This window comes from Diorhabda sublineata, chromosome 8 (assembly GCF_026230105.1).
Source record: "Diorhabda sublineata isolate icDioSubl1.1 chromosome 8, icDioSubl1.1, whole genome shotgun sequence".
NCBI lineage: Eukaryota > Metazoa > Arthropoda > Insecta > Coleoptera > Chrysomelidae > Diorhabda > Diorhabda sublineata.
Genome location: NC_079481.1, coordinates 9,047,507 through 9,075,392, shown reverse-complemented (window position 1 = coordinate 9,075,392; position 27,886 = coordinate 9,047,507). Strand labels below are relative to the sequence as shown.

Below are 27,886 nucleotides of genomic sequence, written 5' to 3'. Positions count from 1 at the left end.
TGCATATGAATCGAATCAAAATAACAATGACTAATATTCCTAAGGACGGGATTTTAGTCAAATTACAAAATTTGAAACGTATTAAAAAAATTCAAAATTAAAGTAGATTAATTTATATTAATTTTTTTTGTAATTTATAATCGTACAAATTCGATGTTATTAAATTATAATTTCTAATATTGATTTGATTATTTGTTTTAGAATTAATCAGATTGATTAAATAACCGTTTTCTCATAATCTAATTGTCGATTTTGCGGTGAATATCAAACGGCATTTTTATTAAATTTTTACGTTTGTTTTGATTTGACTAAAAGTGAAAAAGCAATTAAAAAACGAATAAATTTATATGATATCAAAAAAAAAGAGAAACGTTCATTATTGGAAACATTTTCTTGGAAATACTACATTTTAAGTATATTATTATTAGACACACAACTCGGTGATTATTGAACTAAGTTTTAAAATAGCTTTTGCTTATATCTATCTATTCGCGAACGTCAAACGTCAGCTTTTAAAATTCGAGCTAATTTCTAACAGTATTATTTTTTTTTTAAAATTCGATAGAACACAAATAAGAAAAATAGTTTTTATTTTTTGATCGCATCGAAAAATAATTTTACAATAACACTGGCCGCCAAAAATATCCGTCCGATAATAGAAAAAATATTTATTAAGCACTAACACGTACCACTTTTCAATAGATTAAACATTAAAAATTAGTGTTTGACATTACTCAAGTCACTTACAACTGCATCATGGTTGCCACTACACAAAATTCCAAAATTAAAATTCCTAACCTCAAATAGTTTGTGGGCAGTTTAAAATTGGAAATAACAAAGCAGTTTACTTGGAAATTGGGCGAGAAAACGAGGAAAAATTAGTTGAGAAAAGATGAAGAAACATTTGAAACACTCCCGAGGAAAATAAAACGTAATATTAGCAGATTAGAAACTCATTTGCGCATGCTTTTGTTTTGCATCACGTCAAGCGGCCTTTACTCAGTCTTTTGACAGACCGGCCATCTTTTAATTCTGACCAATAGCGACATCTTTCAGAATTTCGGTAACTTGGATAGGAATTTTGCTTTACGCTGGTCGATGTCGCCGCCGCCTCGATTTTTATGATTATTTACAAAATCTTTATCTTATCAACTGATAAAAATTTACCGAATCAACACGGTAACAAATAGTGTGTAAGCGAAATATAGTTGAATGGCTTTTAGTGAAAACAAAAACGAAACAGGGTCATGCCATATGTAACGTAATACGGTGTTGATTTAATTAGCGTGTATTCATTTGACGAAACACAAAAATTAGCTTAACGTACATATTTTTAACGAATCGTTACTTTATCTTTTGCATCTATAAACAAGTTTAATAAATAAATGGGAAACCAGTAACGTCGTTTTGTTATAATTTACTATATCGGTTATATATAAAAAATAAAAACGATTTTAGCAATAATCAAATTAAAAAGTAAATAATTCACTTTCAGACAGCGATGTTTTTCTTTCCAATAACCTTATTTGATATATCCCGAAATAATTCATATATCGAAGTTTGGATACACCCTGTATGCAAATCTACTAAATTTTTAATGAATTTTAGATCGAAACGTTTGAAAATTGTTTTAAATTCTCACTAAACAAACTATAAAAACATCGGTTATATTTGTACTAGGAAAATATTATCGAAAATGAAATCAATATCACAATTCGGGGGATTTTCTAGGTCGCTGAAAGATAGAAAAAGTCCACTAGGTACCAGGTGCTCAAAATGGCCGACATCTACGTCGTTTATGTATATGTACTCAGGAGATTTTCCAAGTACAAATATCACGAAGGCGATGACTTACGAGATACGAGGATGGTTCCAAAAGTACCTGGCTTGATCTATCTAGTTGCTTGTATTAGAAAGTTTGAAGACGCCACGTTGTTCAGTATTTGTTTGGCAGCTATCAATAGTTGAATGAAATTGGTCATTGGTCATGTCATTTTTATTTGAAAGGCTTTAGCACAACCAATATGAAAGCCGAACTAGATTCTACTCTGGGTGAGACAAGTCCGTACAGGACCAGCATCGCAGTGGTCGACCAAATGACGACCAGAAAATCCACTGGATGATCATGACGTAAAATGCGTGAGCTAGCAGACATTTTACATCGTATTTTAACTGAAAATTTGGATATGAAAAAAAGCAGTGTGCAAAATGGGTGCCGCGTTTGCTCCCAACGTTTTGAAGATGTTTCCATCGAGTGGTTGGCAATGTTTCATAACCATGGATAAATCGTGGACTGAAGGGGGAGGACCAAAGAAGGAAAAGATCTTTCTATCTGCAGGTAAGGTCACGACGACGGTTTTTTTTTGGGATAATTTCCATTGACTATCTTGAAAAAAGAAAAATTATCAACGGCAAGTATTATGTTAACGTTTGATCGAAAAAATTATCACAACGGCCGCATTTGGTTAAAAAGAAAGTGACAATGCATCAGCTCGTACATCCGTTTTTACAATGGCCAAAATGCGCCCTATTCGCCAGATTTAGTTACCACGGATTATTTTCTGCTCCCATACTTGGTGGTCAAATATTTTAATGATTATTTTGAGGATCTTGATGATTCTTATTATAAAAAGAGTGTCGTTATTATGAGATTACGTTGAAAATTAATTTTTTTTTGTTTTCTTTGTTGGGCCAAGTACTTATGGAACCACCCTCGTAATATAATGTAAAACCAATGTTCGTATGTACGTAACATTAATGGAAATCCAACAACTGATGAAATCCGTGAGCGATTCAAATTTTTCTTGTATAAATTATTTCTCCGATTTAACGAAATTCCATGCAAAAGGAATTACGTCATTTCGGAATTGTGTGGAGACGATCGTTTTTGCAATTTAAATTAATTTTGCGGGATTGCATAATCGCAACGATTTACCGAGTTCGAAATATTCAGTCTGTAAAAAATTAAATAAAAGGAACGCGTTTGTTTAACTAATAGAATACGATTTTAATGCGCTCTTACCAAAGTCCATTCGAAAGGAATTTCTCGAAAGTTTCATACATAACATTACGAGGGATATACGAAAAATACTAGACGAATGAATTTTTATCGCAGTACGTAATTCAATCAGTACGTTTCCTACATAAAGGGTGATTAGTTTGTACAAAACGTGAACACTCGTATATTTAACAAACAATCTATTCTATTTTCGATGAAATCAACACTGAAAAAAGTTTATAGATGGACGTAGGAATCGGTTTTACTGCAAAGATAAAGAAAAGTACCTTTTCAATTAGTATTAAATTATGATTATAAATTAGTTAACTGAGATTTTCCTTCGGATCGACATATTTATTTATATTATTTAATTTTTTTTATCGTTTTTATTACATTTAGTTTATTTCCCGTGTTGTGTTATACAGTAGTTGATATCTTTCGTCACTTCCTTCGATATAATTTTATTGTGATTATGTGAAAAATATGAAAATGTATTTAATAGAACAAAGCGAACTCTGGAAAACAAAATAAATGCGTTTCAGATTGATTTAAAATCATTTTTCAAAGTGTCGATTCTATCTGTTGACGCTTGATGGTATGAACCATCATTTACTTAGGGAAATTAGAAAAAATTCAAATCAAGAAAATACAAAATAAAGTCGTGATGAAAAATCGCCAAGTGAAATTAAGAGAAAAGAGGTTACATGAAAATATTCTTTCCAACAGGCCACAGAGTTTCCAAACGATGAAACGAAAACAACGAATTATGCATCATTTCTTAGAGCTATCAACTCAAAAATTCATAATTGGACGGAAATTTAACCAATTTCCATTTGAAAGCACGTGATTTGAACGTATCAAACGTTTTTTCAGGTGTAGAAAAACGTTTATTTTTAATTTGCGGCAATAAGAAGAAATCATCGTGTACCAAATAAGGACTATACGGTGGATGAAGCATCAATTCGATGTTTCGACTGTTCAAAAACGTTTTCGATTGGACTAATATCGCAGTGGTGAATGATTCGTCTTCTACGATAAATGTCTTTGATTTTTTTCGAACAAATTGCTGATGGTCCATTCAGAATTGACCGTTCTACGTTGCTCTAATGGAACGGCGGCCATTTGCTTCAAAGTGCTTCGTGCGCGTACAACTTTCGTTGGATTTCGATAGTTTTCAAAAACTCGTAAAATCGATTGTTGTACACCAATCGACACGAGTGTTTTTTTTGAACTTGTGGTGGTGATTTATCACTAAAAGTCGAAGCGACTTGATAGATCCAATGTTAATAGTTATTCGTATGACGTTTTGAGTACGTTCACTATTAGAAATGTCAAACTTTATGACGGCAATGTCAGTTTTGACATGTTCACGTCAGTGTTGCCATATCTTGAGGAGCAACCATAGAAATAATGGAAAAAACATTGGAAAATCGTGATTTGAAATGATTGATGGCACCATTTGATCGATATTGATCCAATAATAATAAATATAAATGATAAGGACTCAAATTCAGAAAGTAATTGACTAATTCTTCTTCTACTATCTTTATGATTTGATTTAAACGCATATGGTTGACGACGTATAGATGTTTAAATTCAAATAATTCTGATTAAATTGATATATTTAGCAATAAAATACAATCATGATGACAAAAAAGATGATTTTTGTGTATTTTGGCCTAGATTTTTGTATCGTTTTCTAATTTATCAAAAATTGTACAAATGTACGATCTGTTTAAATATTTTTAATATCCATTGTATACCGTTTAAATGTATTTAATCTTTCATCCAATTACGATTTTCGTTTGTGTGAATTATAAAAATAGAAAATGAAATATATACTGCCCAATACAAATTAGGATTCCTACTCTAATTAGACTTGTAATTCGTATTTACGATAATTGGTCTAGAAAATTCAGGAAATAACAAATTACACAGGATGTTTAAGCAGAATAAGATATGAAAAATATACGGGGACCTCAACGACTAGTTTTAAATATTTGAAAAATATAGAAACTTTCGATTAAAGTTACAACTTTTTTTATATATCAACACGTAATTAATTTAAATATTATTTTACAAATTTAACTAATGTACCGGACTTTATTCTAACGATTATTTACGTCAATTGCGCTTAATTAACAATACTCTCTGTTATTTTTTTTATTAAAAATACTCATTTCTATTTAATCTTACATTATTATTATATATATAAAAAAAACGAATATTAAATACGTCTGAAGTGATTTATTTGTAAATTGAAACAAGTGATATGAAATGTATTTAAAATTTGTATTAAAACTTAACCGGAATATACGGGGTGAAGTGAAAACGTAACAATATACAATCTTCTAAATCCTCCCACCACTATTTTCAAAAACACACAAGTTACGACATCTCTCGAGCTTTCGATAAGGTATTCGAGGCTATTATCTAAATTTAACGCTCAATCAACAATATTGTGAAAGTGGGAGGTCAACTAGGCATGAAAATTAACATAACAAGACGTCCAAACCCACAACATAAACATCTATGACACCGCGATAGAGAAATTTAAATATTTTGTCAATTGTAGATCCTTACTTATAGAACAAGCTAGATTCATATTCCTAAAGGTGATAAAACCTAGTATGTAACGCAACCTTGAACTTAAACTTACCCAATTCTCTTTTATGGGACTTTGAAAGTGGATACCATGAACAGACTCGAAGCTTTTGAATATCATGGACTCAACATATACCTAACCGTTTATCTGGGCCACATATACAAGATATAGAAGGAAAAATCGAAGGAAAACTTGGAGCTGGCGGCAGAAAACATTCAGTGTTGAAAAACATACGCGATTGGACCGGTATGAACACGTCATCTTTAATTCGTAACATTCAGGACCGAAATTGTGGCCAACTTTCATTAAATGAGGACGGCACCTAAAGGAGAAGATATAAATTTTAAAAAAATCTGCCATATGACATGTGTGACGTTTAAAGATCGTGACAAATTATGCCGATGATATCATCACACGTGGATCCATAATTTGCAGACTGCATTGGACAGAATACGAAATTAGCAAAAAATATGGAAACGAGGGTGAATCAATTCCTATAACTTCACTAATAAAACTATATGGATAAAAAGTGTTCAAGTCATCTCTAAAAATTTACAGAAAACATTTAATATCTGGATACACGAATTTGCCTTATTTTTCATCCTCGAATGCATAAAAATAGAAAAAACCGGGTGGTTCTATTTGAAAAAATTAAAAAATTCGATATTTATGAATTTAAACTTTGAACATTTTTTATACACACCCTGTATAAAATGAAGATTTTTTCAATATAGATTCGAATACGTTTGACCTTGCTAAAACTAAACGAACCAAAATCATTTTCATATCTTTAAGGGTGTCCTCGTAAAGAAATAATTTATAAGGGTTTACAAAAAAATTAATAACTCAAAAAGTATGCATTTTTCGAAAAAAGTTTTCAAATAAAAAGTATACTAAAATTTTACGTAGATTTCAAAAATGTATCAATATACTGGGTGTTTTAACTCGTCGTGGGACACCCTGTATAGATTAGCATCATTTTGGCTTTATACCAAATTTATTAATTAGTAAAATTTTTTATTTTATCGCGTGGGTTGTTTTTATAAGCGTTTCTTTAAAAATCGTTTTGTATTTTTTCATAATTTTAAAGTTCTATAAGTATAAATAAATAATTTCAATTTTAGTTTAACGTGGATATTGCGGTTTGATATTAAATTAATTAAAAATCGGTTTAGATACGCCGCTGGTTATGACGCACGGCATCTAGATCGTTTTAAGGTCGCGCATACACACGTCGAGTGACGTTTTTCGTTCCGTTTCCCTGGAATATCTGGTTACTTATGTTTATTCCCAACTTTTTTTTCATATTAAAGTTTAAATTTTTAAAATATCCATAAAAATTCTTTTTAAAATGAAAATATCGAAAATCATTCTCTTTGATTATCGATTGAGGTATCTCTTTTGAGTAAATAATTAATTTACTATACAGGGTGTTTATCGCATCATGCGCCAAAATGAATTGTAGAGATTTAAAGTATTATTAGTTTCGAAATCATAACCTAATGTCCAACAGTTATTTTTATATTGAAACTTTTCAGACAACCGTCGTAAACGTAATGACGAACTTTTTTTTTTGTAAATTAAATAATACAAATTTTACGATCTGACGCAATTTGCTAATAAAATTTGTGTAATATTTTCAAAATTAAAGACGCGATACTAAAAAAAGTTTAACGTAATCCGTGGTACAACGAAACGCATAAAATATTATGATGATGTTCAAGTTTTTATTATCGAAAATCTTTCGATTCATTTGATATATTTGGACCATTGTTAACAGACTCTCCCTCGTATATTATCAATAAATTTTTTCGTTGTGGTATTGGTAATAATGATTTTTATCAAATTTCAATCAACGGGAAAATTTATCGTTTGGACTTTACTATACCTGGAAGATATTTTCTACTACATCTCCAGAATACGTAGACTACCCCCAAAGGAGGTTATTTTCCTGGGGTTTTTGCGCCCCACTTCCCAAGGTATTAGCAAAATCTACAGTTGTCCTCATCTTTCGTCTTTAGATGGTATTTGACGTCTGTCAGAAGTCAGATCACCAGTTCTATGTCATTTCTGGTCATTACAAGAAGTCCTTCAGCGTTCTTAGCTGATATCTTTGGATTTTCTTATACCTAAATTGTTTCTTCAGTAAAACCCCATCTGATTCTTTAGTATTTCGTTCATTGATGCAGTCGTTGCCCCTTTTTTTGGCAAAGCGTCTGCTTCCTCATTTCCTTCAATAGTTTTCAGGACGTTCGAGGCCGCTTGGCCATCTGAGAAAATGTAGATGTGCTTTTTAAAGAGGTTTCTGTCCAAATATGGTAAGTGATGTTCCTAGAGGAATGGAGAGCCGGAATTTTGGTCCAGAAACGCCTAGTCCAGGTGTTTAGGGTAGCTTCGAACCGTCTGTGTACTACAGAGATACATTTCGGGTTTGCAGAAGATTTTTGCATTTGGTCAATTGGTTTTACTGCTTGAATTAACCTGTGGACATCGTTAAATGCTTCTTTCTTCCATATGAGATGAAGAAGAGGCGGTTCAGTAGCGTTTCTATGGTTGTAAATCCATTTTAGACTTTAATCCACGTGTCTTGGGACAAGTCTATTAGTTTTTGCAATTGCCTTGTTTATGTGATTGTTCCAAGTAAGTGTTTTGTAGAGGATGGCTCCGAAATACGCTTATGTTTGTAGAATGTGAATTAAATTAACAAAAAATCCAAAAAATATATTATTTCATCGTGGATTTTGTTTAGTCGTAAGATAATTATTTCAAGTTTCTCATTTCCCAAACACACAATTTTATCTGTATAAAAAAAAGAAAATGAACGAAACGAAGAGTAATTCATCACCGGGGATCATTATACGACATGATAAAAAATTTAATTTATTATTTTCAGAGTCAATTTGCCTTTCAAGTTATTTATCTTTTCATTTTTTTTGCCTCGAATATTTTCTCGTTGAAACGTTTTTCTTTTTTCGGTTCCAGCGTTCGGAGCGTCATGCACAAATATCTCGAGAAGAAGAACGAAGTTAACTTTGATAAAATCTTCCATCAAACATTAGGTAAGAATATTTTTTTCACAATTTTACCCTTATCAAAAGGTACATAACAGTTTGACTGATATTAATCACCACGAATTACATTTTTACGAGTTTAATTTGTTAATCAATCCACCGTATTCTCCATATCTGATACTCAGTTGTTTATAGATTTACTCTAATGCGTAAATACTCATTATTATATGTTACACGTTGTTTGACCTAAATAAATTCAAAATCAAATGAAAAGGGTACAGAATAATTAGCAACCCTTACGATTCGAAGGGTACGGTCTTTATCTACAAAATTAACAATCTAACAAAGGGGTTTAACAGAGAATTAGTGGAAAACAACTCGAGATTTGATTTACAATCGTACGAGGGTAAGTTCGAGAATTAGGTATTGTTAAGATTATTTTTTGTTGCAAAGTCGAAAGGATTTTCTGTTGGGTCAACGAATCATAAAAAGATTGAAAGAAAAATGACGTAATTCCCCTTATATTCTTCTTCGGATTCACTACCATGATAATATACAATTCCCCGAACTCGAACTCGGAGTTTTATTTTCCCGAGACGCGTCGTCGTCCCGATTTTCTCGGCGTATTCCCCGAACGGGAAAATTGAACGAAAGTTCGGGTTCTAATTTAAATGGATGCCATCCTTAATTAAAAAAGAAAAATCGCCATCTCGGGGGATAGAATTCAAACATAAGATATTTATATATATATATATATATATATATATATATATATATATATAGTAAATATGATTAGTAAAATACAAGGATTGTATGAAAAGTTTTCTGAACCCTTTTAACCCTCATTGGAAAAGCTTGTTTCACCGGTTCTAGAAAATTCAAATTTCGTAAATCGCGATGTGAAAATGAACAGTTTTGATTCATTATAATTCAAAATCGAGAAAAATCCTTCGGAGAAATCACGGATTTGAAATCCTTAAATCGGAAAATCAATACGAGGATGGTTCTAGAAGTACCTGGTCCAATCTAGAGATGGCGGTAGTTGCTTCAAAGATAGAACTGTAATAGAAAGTACAGAATCCATAGTTTGAAAACTTTAGTATTAGTTTGACAGCCAATAGTAAACGTTGACAGTTTAAACGAGACCGTATGGCCTGCAAAGACCAGCATCGCTGTGGTCGACTAAATGAGGTGACGAATCCAGAAATGTTGAAGAAAATTCACTGGATAATCACTGACGTAAAATGCGCGAGCTAGCAGACATTTTACATCATATTTTAACTGAAAATTTGGACATGATTAAGCTGTTTTTGGCAATGTTTCATAACCATTGGTGAAACATGGATCTATCTCTTCACATCCGAAACAAAAAGACAATCAAAATGATGGAGTAAAGGGGGAGGACCTGGTTTCAAAGAAGCCAAAGACCGTTACCATCTGCAGGTAAGCTCATGACGACGGTTTTTTGGAATAATTTTCATTGACTATCTTGAAAAAGGAAAAACTATCAACGGCGAGTATCATGTAAACTTATTGCAACGTTTGAACGAAGAAATCAAGCAAAAATGGCCGCATTTGGCTGAGAAGAAAGTTTTGTATCTTCAAGACAATGCACCAGGTCAAATATCCGCAAAAATTCATGAATTAAAGTTTGAATCGCAACTCCATGCACCCTAATCGCCTCCTCGGATTATTTTCTGTTCCCAGACTTGAAAAAATGGTTCGATGGTCAAAGATTTCCCAACAATAAAGAAACGATGGTTATTTCGACTATTCTTATTATAAAAAGAGATCGAACTTATTGAAAACATCGCTGGGAATAGTGTATGGAGCTAAAATAAAATCAAACAAAAATCATTCTATGATGGTTTTGAGTGATTTCGGTAAAGAAAAATTATGTTTATTTTCATATCTTCAAATTACGCATAATGGAAAATTCTCTATAATCGGTCATAGCTTACTAGCATTGTTTCATTTTTCGTTCTAAATAAATCACAAAATTAAAATTAATCAAATTCTTGACACAACAAGGTAAGTAATTTATCACTAAAACTTGAAACTATCGCTTTGGAGTTGGTTGGTTGTTTTTTTGTTAGGAAAACGTTGATTTTTATCTATTTGTGATATAGAAGTCGAGAGTAGGGGTTAAATTTATATATTGGTACGGAAAACGACAGTTTTTAAGATAAATACAAGATATATATATACAGAAAATATTTATTTAACCTCGTTTTCCTGCTATATAAATTTTAGATTTTTAAAGAATATTCCAATACAGCAAAGTCTTTCAAATCACGGTTCTCACTGTATTTGCACCCTTTAACAAAAACCTTTTCGTCTTATTAATCGATATATTAACCACCCGGATTGTATAAAATACATAGACTCCCCTCAGAGGAGTTTTTGGAGGCCCAACCTAATCCCCTGAGGTCATTAAATACAATGAATTAAATTTAAATTTGTTTCCATTTTAATCGTACATGTAGCAAAATCGGTAAGTATTAGATCAAAATATGCCAAAATAAGTCGAAAAACGTTAAAAATATGTAAAAAAACGTCTAAAACATAAAATATTTTACAAACAATCCGAATTTTATGATCTACACCAAGGGTGCTCAAACGGTCGATCGCGATCGACCGGTCGATCGCGAGTGCTTTTTGAGTAGATCTCGAGAAGAAAAAAATTTTTAATAAGTAGGTAGGTAACTAAACTACAAAAATGTATTACGTAATAAAATAACACTGCTTGCGGCAAAAGGCGGCTTTATCAAAGGAGCGCGCGGCACTTGTCAAAGAAAAGCCGCGTTGTTTCTAGACTAGACTGTACTGTCCAGTTTCGGGCGGCGCGTTTGACGGGAACATTCGAGACTTTCTTTCAAGCCGATATAAATGTTGCGCCTGCATGAATTGGAGTAATTATGAATTGTAACTTGATAGCGATACTACGTCGATACAAAGTTTATTATTAAATAGTGGAAAATGAGTGCAGTGAAGAAATCTAAAACGTATCATTTTAATAAGGATTGGGAGGAAGAATTTTTCTTTTGTATGGTGAAGGATAAGTGCATTTGTGTTATTTGTCGTGCGTCAGTTGCAATACCTAAGCGTGGTAACTTAGAGAGGCATCATAAAAACTATCAAAAGGATTTTCCGCCACAGAGTGAATTAAGAAAACGAAAAGTAAGTGATTTTATATCTTGTTTGAAAAAAGAACAAACCATGTTCACAAGACCAGCCAAACAATCAAAAGCTGCTACGATCGCGTCATTTAAAATATCTCATATATTGGCGAAAAACAAGAAACCATTCGAAGATGGATCGGTGGTGAAGGAAGCATTTATTGAAGTGGGTGAGACTTTATTTGGAGATTTTAAAAATAAAACAGAAATCATGTCTGCTATTAGAGAACTTCAGTTATATCGTCCGACTGTCACAAGGCGTATTGAAGTCATGAGTCAGGACATCGCAGATAAACTAAAACATGATATCATGGAATGTACATACTTTTCTTTACAGTTCGACGAATCCACCGATATGACAGACATTGTCCAGCTGTGTATTTTTATTCGGATGGTATTCAATGACATGTCGGCTAAGGAAGAATTTTTGACAATCATTCCTCTGAAGGGGAAGACCCGTGGCAAAGATATATATGAAGTTTTCTTTAATTTTGTAAAAAACTACGAGCTACCAATATATAAATTAGTGTACATTACAACCGATGGAGCACCAGCAATGACTGGAAACAAAAACGGTTTTGTGGCATTGTGTCGAGCTAATGAAGAATTCCCTTCATTTTTTTCATTCCATTGCATTATCAATTATCAACAAGTTTTGTGTTCCAAAGTTTTAAACACGGAGGAAATTATGGGCATTGCAACAAAAATTGTGAATTCCATCCGTGCACGTAGCTTGCAACGGCGGCTCTTTCAGTTGCAGTTGGAAGATCAGCTGAACACACTGATTTAGTTCTTCGCACAGACGTCAGGTGGTTGAGTCGCGGAAAGTTCCTACAAAGGTTTCAAGAATTATTGCCCGAAATAACAGCTTTTCTAGACGAAAGAGGTGATGACACTCAGATTTTGAAAAACGAAAAATGGCTGACTGATTTGGCATTTTTGACTGACATCACAATGCACTTAAACATCGTTAACTTGGAGCTTCAAGGTAAAGGAAAAACTATTATTGAGATGATTAGCGCAGTAAACGCATTCAAAAGTAAATTGCAACTTATGATAGATCAACTGAAAAGAAAGGATCTGAAACATTTTCCGTCTTTGAAAACAAGGATTCCTCAATTTAATTATGATACGTATGAGGCTGAATTATCAAATATTTTGGGACAATTCGAAATGCGTTTTTATGATTGCAGTAAATTGGAAATTATAGCATCATTTATGAGTTATCCTTTTTCATGTAAAAACATTGAGGAATTAGCTACTGAAATAGCAAGTCAGTTTAATATGAACTCATGTTCTGTTGAAAATGAGTTGGTGCAGATTATATCAGATATACATCTCAAAGTTACAGCATCTGATACAAATTTCTGGTGTTTTATATCTGAAGATAAATATCCTAATCTAAGGCAAATCGCCCTTCAACTGACTAAGGCATTGTTTGGGTCAACTTACCTATGCGAGTCTGCATTTTCTGAAATGAAGAAAATTAAGTCAAAATATCGCAATCGACTAACTGACGATCATATGTCATCATGCTTGCGATTAGAACTCAGTGGTAACGTACCATCTTATGAAAAGTATGCTGAGGACATGCAGTGCCACACTTCAACATCCAAAGCCACTCTTTAGTTAGGTTTAACACCATATGTAACTCTTTTGTTTTGTAACAACCAATAAACTCGCAATTTTGAATAACTATGAGTTTTTTCATTGATATTGTAGAGAAGAACCTAACTAAACCTAACCCAAACCTTGACTAAAATATTGTGCAGAAAGCTAATATCTATATATGCTACGGTACACCCTACCTAGGTAGGTAGGGTGTATCGTGTATGTACGACAACCCTGCATCACACATACTTGCAGCCTCGATGCAGAGTCGCTCGTAATAGTCTAAAAATATTGAGGTAGATCGCCAGCAGTTCAAGTTTGAGCACCCCTGATCTACACTATATAATTTTAATACGATACGTGCTGATAAGGTTTTTAAAAAGTATTAATTGAAATTTGGGACAGATATCTCAATATATAGAAAATAGACTAAGAGGTCATAAATACGATGAAAAAAATAGAATTGCATTAACGAACCATGAAATATCAAAAAAAAAACATAAATTCAATTATAAATATTCAAAAATTCTTGAAACGTAATTTATTACACTAAAAAGAAAACTTTTAGAAATGGTTCACAAGAACGAAAAAGCTAAAAAATAATTTAATTGAAATTTGTAGTTCTATTTTGTAAATTCTAATAAGGAAAAATTAATTTTTCTTATTAGAACAAAGTTCTAGTTTGATTTTCATTAATATAAATACGCAAATTATCAGTGTAAATATCATATTTTGATAATAAAAAGTCGAAACGTCAAATTTTATTTATCTTTTAAAAATTATTGAAAAAACTAATTTTGAAACAGAAGAGATCTAAAATCAAGAACATAAATACAGTAATTAAATAGATAAAAATCGAATTTATTGGTATTTTGAAATAGGCTTACAAATACGAGCGTAAGTTTTGAAATTTATTAACCTCGCGGCATATTCATCACCTACTATTGACGTCAAACCCCGATCGCGTTTCTTTAGTTTTTGTTATGGGAAAACTTCAATACAAAATAAACTCGATCGTTCCACTTGGAGGCGGCTGGTGCCTAAGCGCTGCAATTATTTCAAAACAATCAAAAACATTCCAAAAATAAGAGAAAAAATAAAAATTTCGGCTAGTTTTTATTTTTTTATTTACCCAACGAAAAGCTGTCGAGTGTGAAAATTTGTTTTGTTTACATCTAAAAAGAAAATTTTATCTTGTATACGGTCGATTAATGATGACGTCATCGTCTACCGGTAACGCAGACTTACTGACCTTAATATTATTCTAATTAATCGTATTAAAATCCAAGTTTGTATGCAAGTCTCCTATCATACGTCAATGAGATATTTAATTGAAATTCTGTACTAGTCATTTATATACAATGTGTCCCCGGATAAGTAGAAACGACGATCCTTCCTGTTGCACGAAACTTTTTGGTCATACGCTTTTTGTTCATTAAAATATTCACATTTCATTTTATATCCACGTCAAGATCAAATAAATTGATCTAATTTTTGAAAAAAATTTGCAATTTTATACTTTCATTGAGACGTAAATGCTTCTAAACAAACCCAAACATTTCATGAAAGGATTTGAAGATGCGTTGTATCAAAGGTCCTTTCATTTTTGGTGCACCGGTAAAAAATTTTACAAAACATTTTGGAAAATAATCAAATCGTTGTCGAAAATACTTCGAAACTGCTAACCACGTTTTCTGTGGACACGGAAAAGTCTTAAAGTTTTCCCAGTGACGTTAAAAAGATAAAAACCAAAATGTCTGATTTTCTTTTCAAAAGATATCAGCCTTTTGTGATTTCAAGTGAGATTCGAGGGGTTCAAAACCTCCCTTAACTGTCTTAACCATATACCGTGGTTTTTATTTCTATTGTTGCTTTATTCTTTTTACGTCTTTGTAAATTTTTTATTTTGTTTGTTTCTCGTTTTCTTTATCTGTCCCATATATTTACATAAATTTCTCTCGTTGTTTATTTTCTTTTGGAATAATTCGGAAATTGTTAAATTCTTATAAAATAATCATTTTTAAATTCAGCATTTATTTTATTATATATTTTACATTTCAATTTTAATTTTAGTGCAAATTTTTGGTCAAAGTTTTGAAATTTTTTTCTGTTAATAACGAAAAAAATTCGTGAGACACTTTATATAACATCCTTGACTGGATATTTTTTCGTTCCTTTTGAATAATTGGAATAAAAAATTGAACAAACAAAATAGGAAAGGATAATTGATGAAGTGTATGGTAAATTATCCAAGAAAAGGGATGATTTTAGTGGTTTAAAGTCACTATGTTGAATGTTACAAATATACGATGCCCTTATTGAAATTTTCTCGTTTCACGAGGCCCTAATATGAAATACTCACGGTGAATATTAATAGGTGGATCAAAACCCATAAATTTTCTTTGTCTTTACGAAATGGAAAACCGTTCGGCGGCGATGGCGTTCAGAGACATTTATCACGAAAATGTAAATCCGAGAAATCGAAATGCGACACGGAATATAGTAAAGAAGATTTCATTTTTTATTACGTCGAAATTTAATGATTCCTAACCTTAAAAACTTCACTAGGCCAAGATCTCATCGATTTTCGTCCAATTCCTCCGATTCTTTTTGGAATTTTTTCTTACTTTATTCAAAGGTTACCGCCCTTTATTATATTTATACCGAATATAATTATGCCGAATTAATAATTAAATCGTCGATTTATGTAAAACAACGACAACACGGTAATTAATTTTCGATGATCGACGACCAAATGAAAATCGAAACGAATAAACTTCAGGTTCAGCAGTCCCGACGACTCGGCGCTCCTCTATTTCGTTTAATTTATTCCGAATCGAATTTACCGCCCAATAGAGCATCGAACACGACCAACAGCTGTTGATGATTGATTTACCGGATACAAATTACACTTCGTATTGTTTTATCCATCATCTAATAGATGTTCCTGGTGGTTTTTCACCGTATGGACAACAATTCGTATAAATAATTGATCGTCGCCTCGGTTGATTCGGCTCAGCTCAATTTCGTTCGTATCAAATTAATATTAAACAAACTAATAGTTGAAATTAATTCAATACACATCAAAATGGTATTCGATTAACTATGGTAGAGTTTATAATTTAATTTCAGCGTCCATTTAAATTATTTCATTCCGTTGATCAATTTTTAGTATATCGCTCATTCCTTTTTCGAAATTTTTGTTTTTGAAAGATATTTTACAAGGGTTGTCTGAAAAGTTTGAACGTTAAATTAGTCCAGACCACCCAGCAAACGAGGTCTGGTGAATAAATAAAGAAATGCGTGCCTAGAGGGCGTATTAATCGCAAATTTCTCGTTAAGTGCGAGTGTTTTTCAGTGGTGTAAACGCTTTAATGAGAACACTGAAGATGACCGGCGCCCTGGTCGCCCCAATTCCGGAAACAGTGACTAAAATGAACCAAATTGTACGTGAAGATCGTCGAATTAACATCCGGATGATTACCGGAACTGTAAACGACGATAAAGATAAATTTTACACGAGGAATAACACATCTGCTTTGAAAGGGATCCGATTTGAGTCGCTTCTCACCAAAGAAGACTTCCAGAATTGTCTCGATTAATAAAAAAAACGTATAGAAAGTAATCAGTTCCGTTATTTAATAACCAGACCTCGTATTCATCTCCAGCGATTTTGTTCTTGTTAAATAAGAATGTTAACACAAGCTCAAATGTCTACTTGGAAGGGTTAAAAAGGTTGTAGATTCGGCATTAGCCGAAAGTTGATGTCAAAAACCATGAAAGTTGCCGAATGACAGAAATCGATTCTATTTGAAAGATCTTCAATGGACTGGTTTATTGAGCTCCAGATGATCTCAAAACCATGCGAATGACGAGCAGTTTCAGGTTTTTCAACGATTACGAAAGGGGAGAAAATACCCTTAATCACCCTTTATTACTCAAGGCGTGTTGACTAAAAATATCATCGAATTAAAGCAACGTAGGATTCAGAATGATCCCCATACATCTCAGATTGGCCCCAATACCCGTTTCCGAGGTTCAGTACGTGACTTTATTTAAAACTTGACCTAATGAACAAGGAATTAATTTTTACCGAGGGTCGTTAATTAAACAAAGTGATCAAAGTCGAAGAGCGATTAAAATTTAAACGATATATTCGTAAAGAAATTCTCAATTTTATATTTATTTTTATATTATCGATTTGAAGATGAAATTTTAACCAGATATTCTCCATTTATTGGTTGATATTCAATTCGATTGCGTAACCACTGAAATATCAAACTTTTAATTAAAACTTGCAATCATTTCATCCACGTACTACGTCGTGTGTTTATGTACGAGAGTTGTATGAAAAGTTTTCGAATAACGGACGTTTACGTAATATATTTGATGCTTGCGAAATTTTGAGGTTAGAAACAAGAAAAAGTCGTTGGAGGTCACGGTTTTTGCTTTTTCTTTAAAACCGCGTCAATCAGTCCAAGGAAATGTTGATTTGAATGAACTTTTGGTCAACCACGTTTGAAATTAACTTTCCAAAATTTCACGATCTTCTAAATGATGATGGAAAGTCTCCATATCCGAAAATTTTCAGGTCGAGCTCGGATATTTTCCGTACAACCTTCGTAATTATATAAATTCGTGTGCAGGATTCAATTTGCTTCAACTATGATTTCCTCGGGATTGAAATGGATTTCTTACTCGGGTGTCTTTGTAGAAACGACGGCAATTCGCTTAAATAACCCCCTTGTGATCCCCGGTAATTTTCGATGATGACTTAATTTGGAAACTCGTAGAAAGTTATCGCAAATCCCGCGGCAACTTGAATTAAACTTTCAATTTATATCTTTTTACAATTAAATTGGAAGCTAAAACGTTTTCCGATTGTTATCGTATATTTTGTCGAATGCAACAAATAATTGGATATTGTTCGACAAAATCTCTTTGATGACGTTCTCGTTTCGGCAAACAAAGTTTTAATCATTGAAAATAATTATTGGGAAACGGACTTTTTTACGAAACTGTTGCTATTGGAAAATAAATATAAAAATATAAATTTTAAACAACGAAAATTTTTTTTTCGTATACGATGTTTGCTTTCGAGTTTATTGATCAAATTAAATTTTTCAAATTTACGATTTATAGTTATATACAGATAATTTCTATTTTTGTTATAATTTTCATTATATTTTATTATCTTTCCGAGATATAAGAATATTGGTGCGTTATTTTTTTATTATGTATATAGATAAAAAGGAAAAAAACGTAGATATGTAAAGAAGACGGGAAAATCCAATTTTCAGTAAATCGAATGGTTTTCTTGTCAGGGTACAAAGTATGTACATAAAATTTTAAATATAGATTGAGATCGGGAACATTTTTCTTTTTTTTTTCGTCCTAAACATGATTTTAAGTGATAAAATATGATGGAGTTTGAAATACCATTACAAAAACCAGTAAACAATCGAAAAAACTAGCATAACAAATAACCGAAAATAAATTTACTACTTAAATAAATTAAGTTTTTTTTTATGTAATTTTTAAATATCGCAGAATCGAATTAATAATTTTTTTCCCTTTTTAAAAGAATTTTCTTGACATCGGTAAATTGAACCACACCGTATTTGAGTTGTATTTATGTATTCTCAGAATATCAACAACCCCAAAACCTAAATTTTCTCAAAATACAACTCATACGAGTCCAAAGCTACCCTCTGATAACAAAATGGACTTTTTTTGCGATATCGCCAATTTAAATGAGAATAAATTTAAGTGCTATCAAAATATCGTATGCCCGAACCCCTAATTCACAAATTTATCCAATTACCACCCCTAACAGACCCAAGCTACCCTCTGAGAAGAACAAGGACCATCTTTGCAAAATTACATTTCAGATTCAGGGGTTCCTGTTTGAGAGTACTTAATGTTAGGGGTGGTAATTAGATAAATTTGTGAATTAGGGGATACTGTTTGTCATATTTTGAGAGCACTTAAATCTTAGGTCTGTTAGGGGTGGTAATTAGATAAATTTGTGAATTAGGGGATACTGTTTGTGATATTTTGAGAGCACTTAAATCTTAGGTCTGTTAGGGGTGGTAATTAGATAAATTTGTGAATTAGGGGATACTGTTTGTGATATTTTGAGAGCACTTAAATCTTAGGTCTGTTAGGGGTGGTAATTAGATAAATTTGTGAATTGGGGGATACTGTTTGTGATATTTTGAGAGCACTTAAATCTTAGGTCTGTTAGGGGTGGTAATTAGATAAATTTGTGAATTAGGGGATACTGTTTGTGATATTTTGAGAGCACTTAAATCTTAGGTCTGTTAGGGGTGGTAATTAGATAAATTTGTGAATTAGGGGATACTGTTTGTGATATTTTGAGAGCACTTAAATCTTAGGTCTGTTAGGGGTGGTAATTAGATAAATTTGTGAATTAGGGGATACTGTTTGTGATATTTTGAGAGCACTTAAATCTTAGGTCTGTTAGGGGTGGTAATTAGATAAATTTGTGAATTGGGGGATACTGTTTGTGATATTTTGAGAGCACTTAAATCTTAGGTCTGTTAGGGGTGGTAATTAGATAAATTTGTGAATTGGGGGATACTGTTTGTCATATTTTGAGAGCACTTAAATCTTAGGTCTGTTAGGGGTGGTAATTAGATAAATTTGTGAATTAGGGGATACTGTTTGTGATATTTTGAGAGCACTTAAATCTTAGGTCTGTTAGGGGTGGTAATTAGATAAATTTGTGAATTAGGGGATACTGTTTGTCATATTTTGAGAGCACTTAAATCTTAGGTCTGTTAGGGGTGGTAATTAGATAAATTTGTGAATTAGGGGATACTGTTTGTGATATTTTGAGAGCACTTAAATCTTAGGTCTGTTAGGGGTGGTAATTAGATAAATTTGTGAATTAGGGGATACTGTTTGTGATATTTTGAGAGCACTTAAATCTTAGGTCTGTTAGGGGTGGTAATTAGATAAATTTGTGAATTGGGGGATACTGTTTGTGATATTTTGAGAGCACTTAAATCTTAGGTCTGTTAGGGGTGGTAATTAGATAAATTTGTGAATTGGGGGATACTGTTTGTCATATTTTGAGAGCACTTAAATCTTAGGTCTGTTAGGGGTGGTAATTAGATAAATTTGTGAATTAGGGGATACTGTTTGTGATATTTTGAGAGCACTTAAATCTTAGGTCTGTTAGGGGTGGTAATTAGATAAATTTGTAAATTGGGGGATACTGTTTGTGATATTTTGAGAGCACTTAAATCTTAGGTCTGTTAGGGGTGGTAATTAGATAAATTTGTGAATTAGGGGATACTGTTTGTCATATTTTGAGAGCACTTAAATCTTAGGTCTGTTAGGGGTGGTAATTAGATAAATTTGTGAATTAGGGGATACTGTTTGTCATATTTTGAGAGCACTTAAATCTTAGGTCTGTTAGGGGTGGTAATTAGATAAATTTGTGAATTGGGGGATACTGTTTTTCATATTTTGAGAGCACTTAAATCTTAGGTCTGTTAGGGGTGGTAATTAGATAAATTTGTGAATTAGGGGATACTGTTTGTGATATTTTGAGAGCACTTAAATCTTAGGTCTGTTAGGGGTGGTAATTAGATAAATTTGTGAATTGGGGGATACTGTTTGTGATATTTTGAGAGCACTTAAATCTTAGGTCTGTTAGGGGTGGTAATTAGATAAATTTGTGAATTAGGGGATACTGTTTGTCATATTTTGAGAGCACTTAAATCTTAGGTCTGTTAGGGGTGGTAATTAGATAAATTTGTGAATTAGGGGATACTGTTTGTGATATTTTGAGAGCACTTAAATCTTAGGTCTGTTAGGGGTGGTAATTAGATAAATTTGTGAATTAGGGGATACTGTTTGTCATATTTTGAGAGCACTTAAATCTTAGGTCTGTTAGGGGTGGTAATTAGATAAATTTGTGAATTAGGGGATACTGTTTGTCATATTTTGAGAGCACTTAAATCTTAGGTCTGTTAGGGGTGGTAATTAGATAAATTTGTGAATTGGGGGATACTGTTTTTCATATTTTGAGAGCACTTAAATCTTAGGTCTGTTAGGGGTGGTAATTAGATAAATTTGTGAATTAGGGGATACTGTTTGTGATATTTTGAGAGCACTTAAATCTTAGGTCTGTTAGGGGTGGTAATTAGATAAATTTGTGAATTGGGGGATACTGTTTGTGATATTTTGAGAGCACTTAAATCTTAGGTCTGTTAGGGGTGGTAATTAGATAAATTTGTGAATTAGGGGATACTGTTTGTCATATTTTGAGAGCACTTAAATCTTAGGTCTGTTAGGGGTGGTAATTAGATAAATTTGTGAATTAGGGGATACTGTTTGTCATATTTTGAGAGCACTTAAATCTTAGGTCTGTTAGGGGTGGTAATTAGATAAATTTGTGAATTAGGGGATACTGTTTGTGGTATTTTGAGAGAACTTAAATCTTAGGTCTGTTAGGGGTGGTAATTAGATAAATTTGTGAATTAGGGGATACTGTTTGTGGTATTTTGAGAGAACTTAAATCTTAGGTCTGTTAGGGGTGGTAATTAGATAAATTTGTGAATTGGGGGATACTGTTTGTCATATTTTGAGAGCACTTAAATCTTAGGTCTGTTAGGGGTAGTAATTAGATAAATTTGTGAATTAGGGGATACTGTTTGTGGTATTTTGAGAGAACTTAAATCTTAGGTCTGTTAGGGGTGGTAATTAGATAAATTTGTGAATTGGGGGATACTGTTTGTCATATTTTGAGAGCACTTAAATCTTAGGTCTGTTAGGGGTGGTAATTAGATAAATTTGTGAATTGGGGGATACTGTTTGTCATATTTTGAGAGAACTTAAATATTAGGTCTGTTAGGGGTGATAATTAAATAAATTTGTGAATTAGGGGATACTGTTTGTGGTATTTTGAGAGAACTTAAATCTTAGGTCTGTTAGGGGTGGTAATTAGATAAATTTGTGAATTGGGGGATACTGTTTGTCATATTTTGAGAGCACTTAAATCTTAGGTCTGTTAGGGGTGGTAATTAGATAAATTTGTGAATTGGGGGATACTGTTTGTCATATTTTGAGAGAACTTAAATATTAGGTCTGTTAGGGGTGATAATTAAATAAATTTGTGAATTAGGGGATACTGTTTGTGGTATTTTGAGAGAACTTAAATCTTAGGTCTGTTAGGGGTGGTAATTAGATAAATTTGTGAATTGGGGGATACTGTTTGTCATATTTTGAGAGCACTTAAATGTTAGGTCTGTTAGGGGTGGTAATTAGATAAATTTGTGAATTAGGGGATACTGTTTGTGATATTTTGAGAGCACTTAAATCTTAGGTCTGTTAGGGGTGGTAATTAGATAAATTTGTGAATTAGGGGATACTGTTTGTGGTATTTTGAGAGAACTTAAATCTTAGGTCTGTTAGGGGTGGTAATTAGATAAATTTGTGAATTGGGGGATACTGTTTGTCATATTTTGAGAGCACTTAAATCTTAGGTCTGTTAGGGGTAGTAATTAGATAAATTTGTGAATTAGGGGATACTGTTTGTGGTATTTTGAGAGAACTTAAATCTTAGGTCTGTTAGGGGTGGTAATTAGATAAATTTGTGAATTGGGGGATACTGTTTGTCATATTTTGAGAGCACTTAAATCTTAGGTCTGTTAGGGGTGGTAATTAGATAAATTTGTGAATTAGGGGATACTGTTTGTGGTATTTTGAGAGAACTTAAATCTTAGGTCTGTTAGGGGTGGTAATTAGATAAATTTGTGAATTGGGGGATACTGTTTGTCATATTTTGAGAGCACTTAAATCTTAGGTCTGTTAGGGGTGGTAATTAGATAAATTTGTGAATTAGGGGATACTGTTTGTGGTGTTTTGAGAGAACTTAAATCTTAGGTCTGTTAGGGGTGGTAATTAGATAAATTTGTGAATTGGGGGATACTGTTTGTCATATTTTGAGAGCACTTAAATCTTAGGTCTGTTAGGGGTAGTAATTAGATAAATTTGTGAATTAGGGGATACTGTTTGTGGTATTTTGAGAGAACTTAAATCTTAGGTCTGTTAGGGGTGGTAATTAGATAAATTTGTGAATTGGGGGATACTGTTTGTCATATTTTGAGAGCACTTAAATCTTAGGTCTGTTAGGGGTGATAATTAAATAAATTTGTGAATTAGGGGATACTGTTTGTGGTATTTTGAGAGAACTTAAATCTTAGGTCTGTTAGGGGTGGTAATTAGATAAATTTGTGAATTAGGGGATACTGTTTGTGGTATTTTGAGAGAACTTAAATCTTAGGTCTGTTAGGGGTGGTAATTAGATAAATTTGTGAATTGGGGGATACTGTTTGTCATATTTTGAGAGCACTTAAATCTTAGGTCTGTTAGGGGTGGTAATTAGATAAATTTGTGAATTAGGGGATACTGTTTGTGGTATTTTGAGAGAACTTAAATCTTAGGTCTGTTAGGGGTGGTAATTAGATAAATTTGTGAATTGGGGGATACTGTTTGTCATATTTTGAGAGCACTTAAATCTTAGGTCTGTTAGGGGTGGTAATTAGATAAATTTGTGAATTAGGGGATACTGTTTGTGGTGTTTTGAGAGAACTTAAATCTTAGGTCTGTTAGGGGTGGTAATTAGATAAATTTGTGAATTGGGGGATACTGTTTGTCATATTTTGAGAGCACTTAAATCTTAGGTCTGTTAGGGGTGGTAATTACATAAATTTGTGAATTGGGAGATACTGTTTGTCATATTTTGAGAGAACTTAAATATTAGGTCTGTTAGGGGTGGTAATTAAATAAATTTGTGAATTAGGGGATACTGTTTGTGGTGTTTTGAGAGAACTTAAATCTTAGGTCTGTTAGGGGTGGTAATTAGATAAATTTGTGAATTGGGGGATACTGTTTGTCATATTTTGAGAGAACTTAAATCTTAGGTCTGTTAGGGGTGGTAATTAGATAAATTTGTGAATTGGGGGATACTGTTTGTGATATTTTGAGAGAACTTAAATCTTAGGTCTGTTAGGGGTGGTAATTAGATAAATTTGTGAATTGGGGGATACTGTTTGTCATATTTTGAGAGAACTTAAATCTTAGGTCTGTTAGGGGTGGTAATTAGATAAATTTGTGAATTGGGGGATACTGTTTGTGATATTTTGAGAGCACTTAAATCTTAGGTCTGTTAGGGGTGGTAATTAGATAAATTTGTGAATTGGGGGATACTGTTTGATATTTTGAGAGAACTTAAATCTTAGGTGTGTTAGGGGTGGTAATTAGATAAATTTGTGAATTAGGGGTTCGGGCATGCGATATTTTGATAGCACTTAAATTTATTTTTTATTTAAATTGGCGATTAAAAAAAGTCCATTTTGTTATCAGAGGGTAGCTTTGGACTCGTATGAGTTGTATTTTGAGAAAATTTAGGTTTTGGGGTTGTTGATATTCTGATAGTACATAAATAGCACTCAAATACGGTATGGTTCAATTTACCGATGTCAAGAAAATTCTTTTAAAAAGGGAAAAAATTATTAATTCGATTCTGCGATATTTAAAAATTACATAAAAAAAACTTAATTTATTTAAGTAGTAAATTTATTTTCGGTTATTTGTTATGCTGGTTTTGCAGAGGTGAAAAAACTACCTTTTGAACACGAAAGAATATCAACTCGTTTTTGGATTTTTTTTTATTCCAAAATTAAAAAAAAAATGACGTATTGCTGAACGATGAAAAAACGAACTTCGCAGTTAATGGCTGTATAGAGATGAACACATAAATTATTTGTTGGTGCCTGGGGTATTTATCACTTTGTAACACTCGGTTTTTAAGTTAAAGTTGATTGTATGAAAAATGTATTCGACAATAAAGTTTGATAGCAACGGTACGAAGTTTTAAGACCTTTAATAAGTTTGAAGAGTATCACTTTGAAAATTTGCAACTGCTTCAAAATTTTATGGCGAATTCTTGTTTGAAATTGATATATTTTTAGATAAAAGGAAACTTTCTATATAAATAACTCTGTTGCTAGTTATGATCGGATTTACGTTGTAAGGAAATTATTGTTTTCATAGAAAATAAAGATAAATACCGAAAGTGGTAATTAAAAATTTTCTTCATTATATATACAGGTCACAATAATTATTTCTGTTAGTAAAATGAACGGGAACATTATAAATGCATAAATTTTGTTTAATTCGTGCACAATTCGGACCTAAACGCAAATTATTTTCACTGCTCATTGCAGAATACTGTTTGCTAAATGTTTCCCAAGTCCGGCCCTGTCCTGCTAATACAGAAATTTAAATATTCGGTGAATTCGCGCGGCGCTTGACGTTTATTTGTATACAATTTTCTTTTAGTAGCAGGCTATTTATTTACAGTATTTCTTCTAAGTAATTTCTAGGAAAGTCTATTTATTTATTTCTTTTTGTTCTGATGATTATGATTATTAATTCACCTTACGATTAGAAAGATTGTAAATTGTAAATAAATACGAAAAACGTTACTATACGAGCTAATTGTTTATAATATATAAACAAATATTTCAAATCATGAATTTTTACAGATTAAAAAAGTTTAAAACAGTTAAAAATTGAAATCTTTGGGAAAATATTAAGCCGGTAACACACGACGCGTTCAATACTTCCAATGTTGGACGCATCGTGTAATACCGGCTTTATTGATAGATTATAATTTAATCGGATTAGAATCGTTGAAAAAATAATGAATCAGCGATATTTAAGAATAAATAAACGATTAGGAGTGTTAATAGTTTCGTTTAATTGGAAAATTCTGTTTCAGGTTATCTACTATTCAAAGATTTCTGCGAAAATGTATCAGAGGAACCGGTGCCGCAGCTTCGGTTTTACGAAGAAGTAAGATTTGAAAATTATAAAGGTCGCAATAGAAAAAATTCTATTGACAATCATATTTTCCTTGTAAACGACATTTTTGAGTAGTACACTCGGAGATTTGTGCTTTATTTATTTACTGTATTATCAATTAATTAATTTCTATATTTAAATCTTAATGAACAATAGTCAAAAAATTACAACTTTGTGCGTCAAAAAATATCGATTAGGTCCGAAGTAGTAAGCAAAAAGCCCAATTATGCCCCAAAATTTGACGTTATAAAACAATAAACGTGAGAATGGGAAAGTGATAGTAAAATTTGTAAATTTCATCGTTAAACAATTTCGAAATGCAGCGAAACTTTTCCAAATTTGTGTCACCCTCAAACAATTTTTACTTTCCACGATAATAGTTAATTGATTGACATTGATTATGACATTGAAAATAGACTTTTTTCTATACTGTGAACCGTCGAATTTCCTCTAAAGAGGATCCCATAATTTCCAATTTAGGTTAATGGCGTTTCTCAAGATACAACAATGTTTGTTCTTCCTGGTCATTCGAGGTAGCCGAACGAGCTTTTCTTTGTTTACTAAATAACAACGTAACGAGCAAACATCCCATTCCAACCAGAAAGATGTTTTGCTGCTTTTAACGCGTTCAGATTTTATTAATTTCCGAGAAAATAGGAAAAGTACGATTGACCGAATAGCCACATCTGGCACTCGATAGGAAAATTAATTATCTTTTTTTCGGTTTCTCAATAAGCTCGTGCCGATGGAAACACGCGAAATACCAATTTACAATGGATACTAAATGATCTTCTATCAGATTATATTCGATGCAAATCGACGTGGATTAAGATAATGTCAGGCGGCATCGCGTTTACAAACACTAAGTAATTTGTTGAGGGAATTCGTACTAATCGATAAAAATAACGATAATGGGAAAGGAAATCGAAAAGTAACTTTGGAAAAATACGATTTTCAATAATTCCCGTCGCTGAGTTAGTTATTTTTTCGATTTTTTTGGAAACCGAGAGAACCACAAACCGAAGAGAGCCAAGTCTGGTTAATTTAGGGTATACCAACAGTTTTTTATTTAATTCTTCGATTTCATATACAAAATAACGAAAATAAATCCATTTAACTCAGTTTTGAGTTCATTTATCTATGCAGCTTGATAATATTCTGTGTTTTTATCATATTTTCTGTAGTTCCCTCAAAATCCTTCTGGTGGATCATCTTCAAGGCTCGTATGACTCTTTTAAAAGCATTAACCTTCTTTCTCTCGTTTGGGACAACAAATGAGCCCAGAACCCATCTTTGGTGTGGCCACAGGTGCTGCCATCACGTCTCTCGCAAAGCGGACTCGACAAAGATGGATTGGACAAACGAAGACCCATATAGATGGACCCAGTTCGTCTCTCACCAAACAGCTACTCCAACTGCCATCTAAAACGTCACCTCACACCATGAGCATCGCGGATGATCCGGAGTGCCGCTGGTGCATGGAAACTGAAGACCAAGTTATCTGTGAGTGCCTGGACAAACCCCACGACATAAAAGGGTTCAAGTCAAAGGACATCGAATTTTGGTGACTTAAAGTGAG

The 27,886-nt window shown here is 32.5% G+C and overlaps 2 protein-coding genes across 2 annotated transcripts in view; both read left to right on the top strand.

Moving 5' to 3' along the window:
* The window catches only part of LOC130447206 (protein hobbit), a 253,401-nt gene that overhangs the window by 34,547 nt on the left and 190,968 nt on the right, over positions 1-27,886 (top strand). The window lies entirely within an intron of this gene.
* LOC130447210 (G protein-coupled receptor kinase 1) overlaps positions 1-27,886 on the top strand; it is a 52,456-nt gene that overhangs the window by 1,814 nt on the left and 22,756 nt on the right. Inside the window, exons 2-3 of the mRNA XM_056783897.1 lie at positions 8,586-8,662; positions 26,225-26,298. Of these exons, the coding sequence (XP_056639875.1) occupies positions 8,586-8,662; positions 26,225-26,298 (151 nt within the window). The remainder of the gene's footprint in view (positions 1-8,585; positions 8,663-26,224; positions 26,299-27,886) is intronic.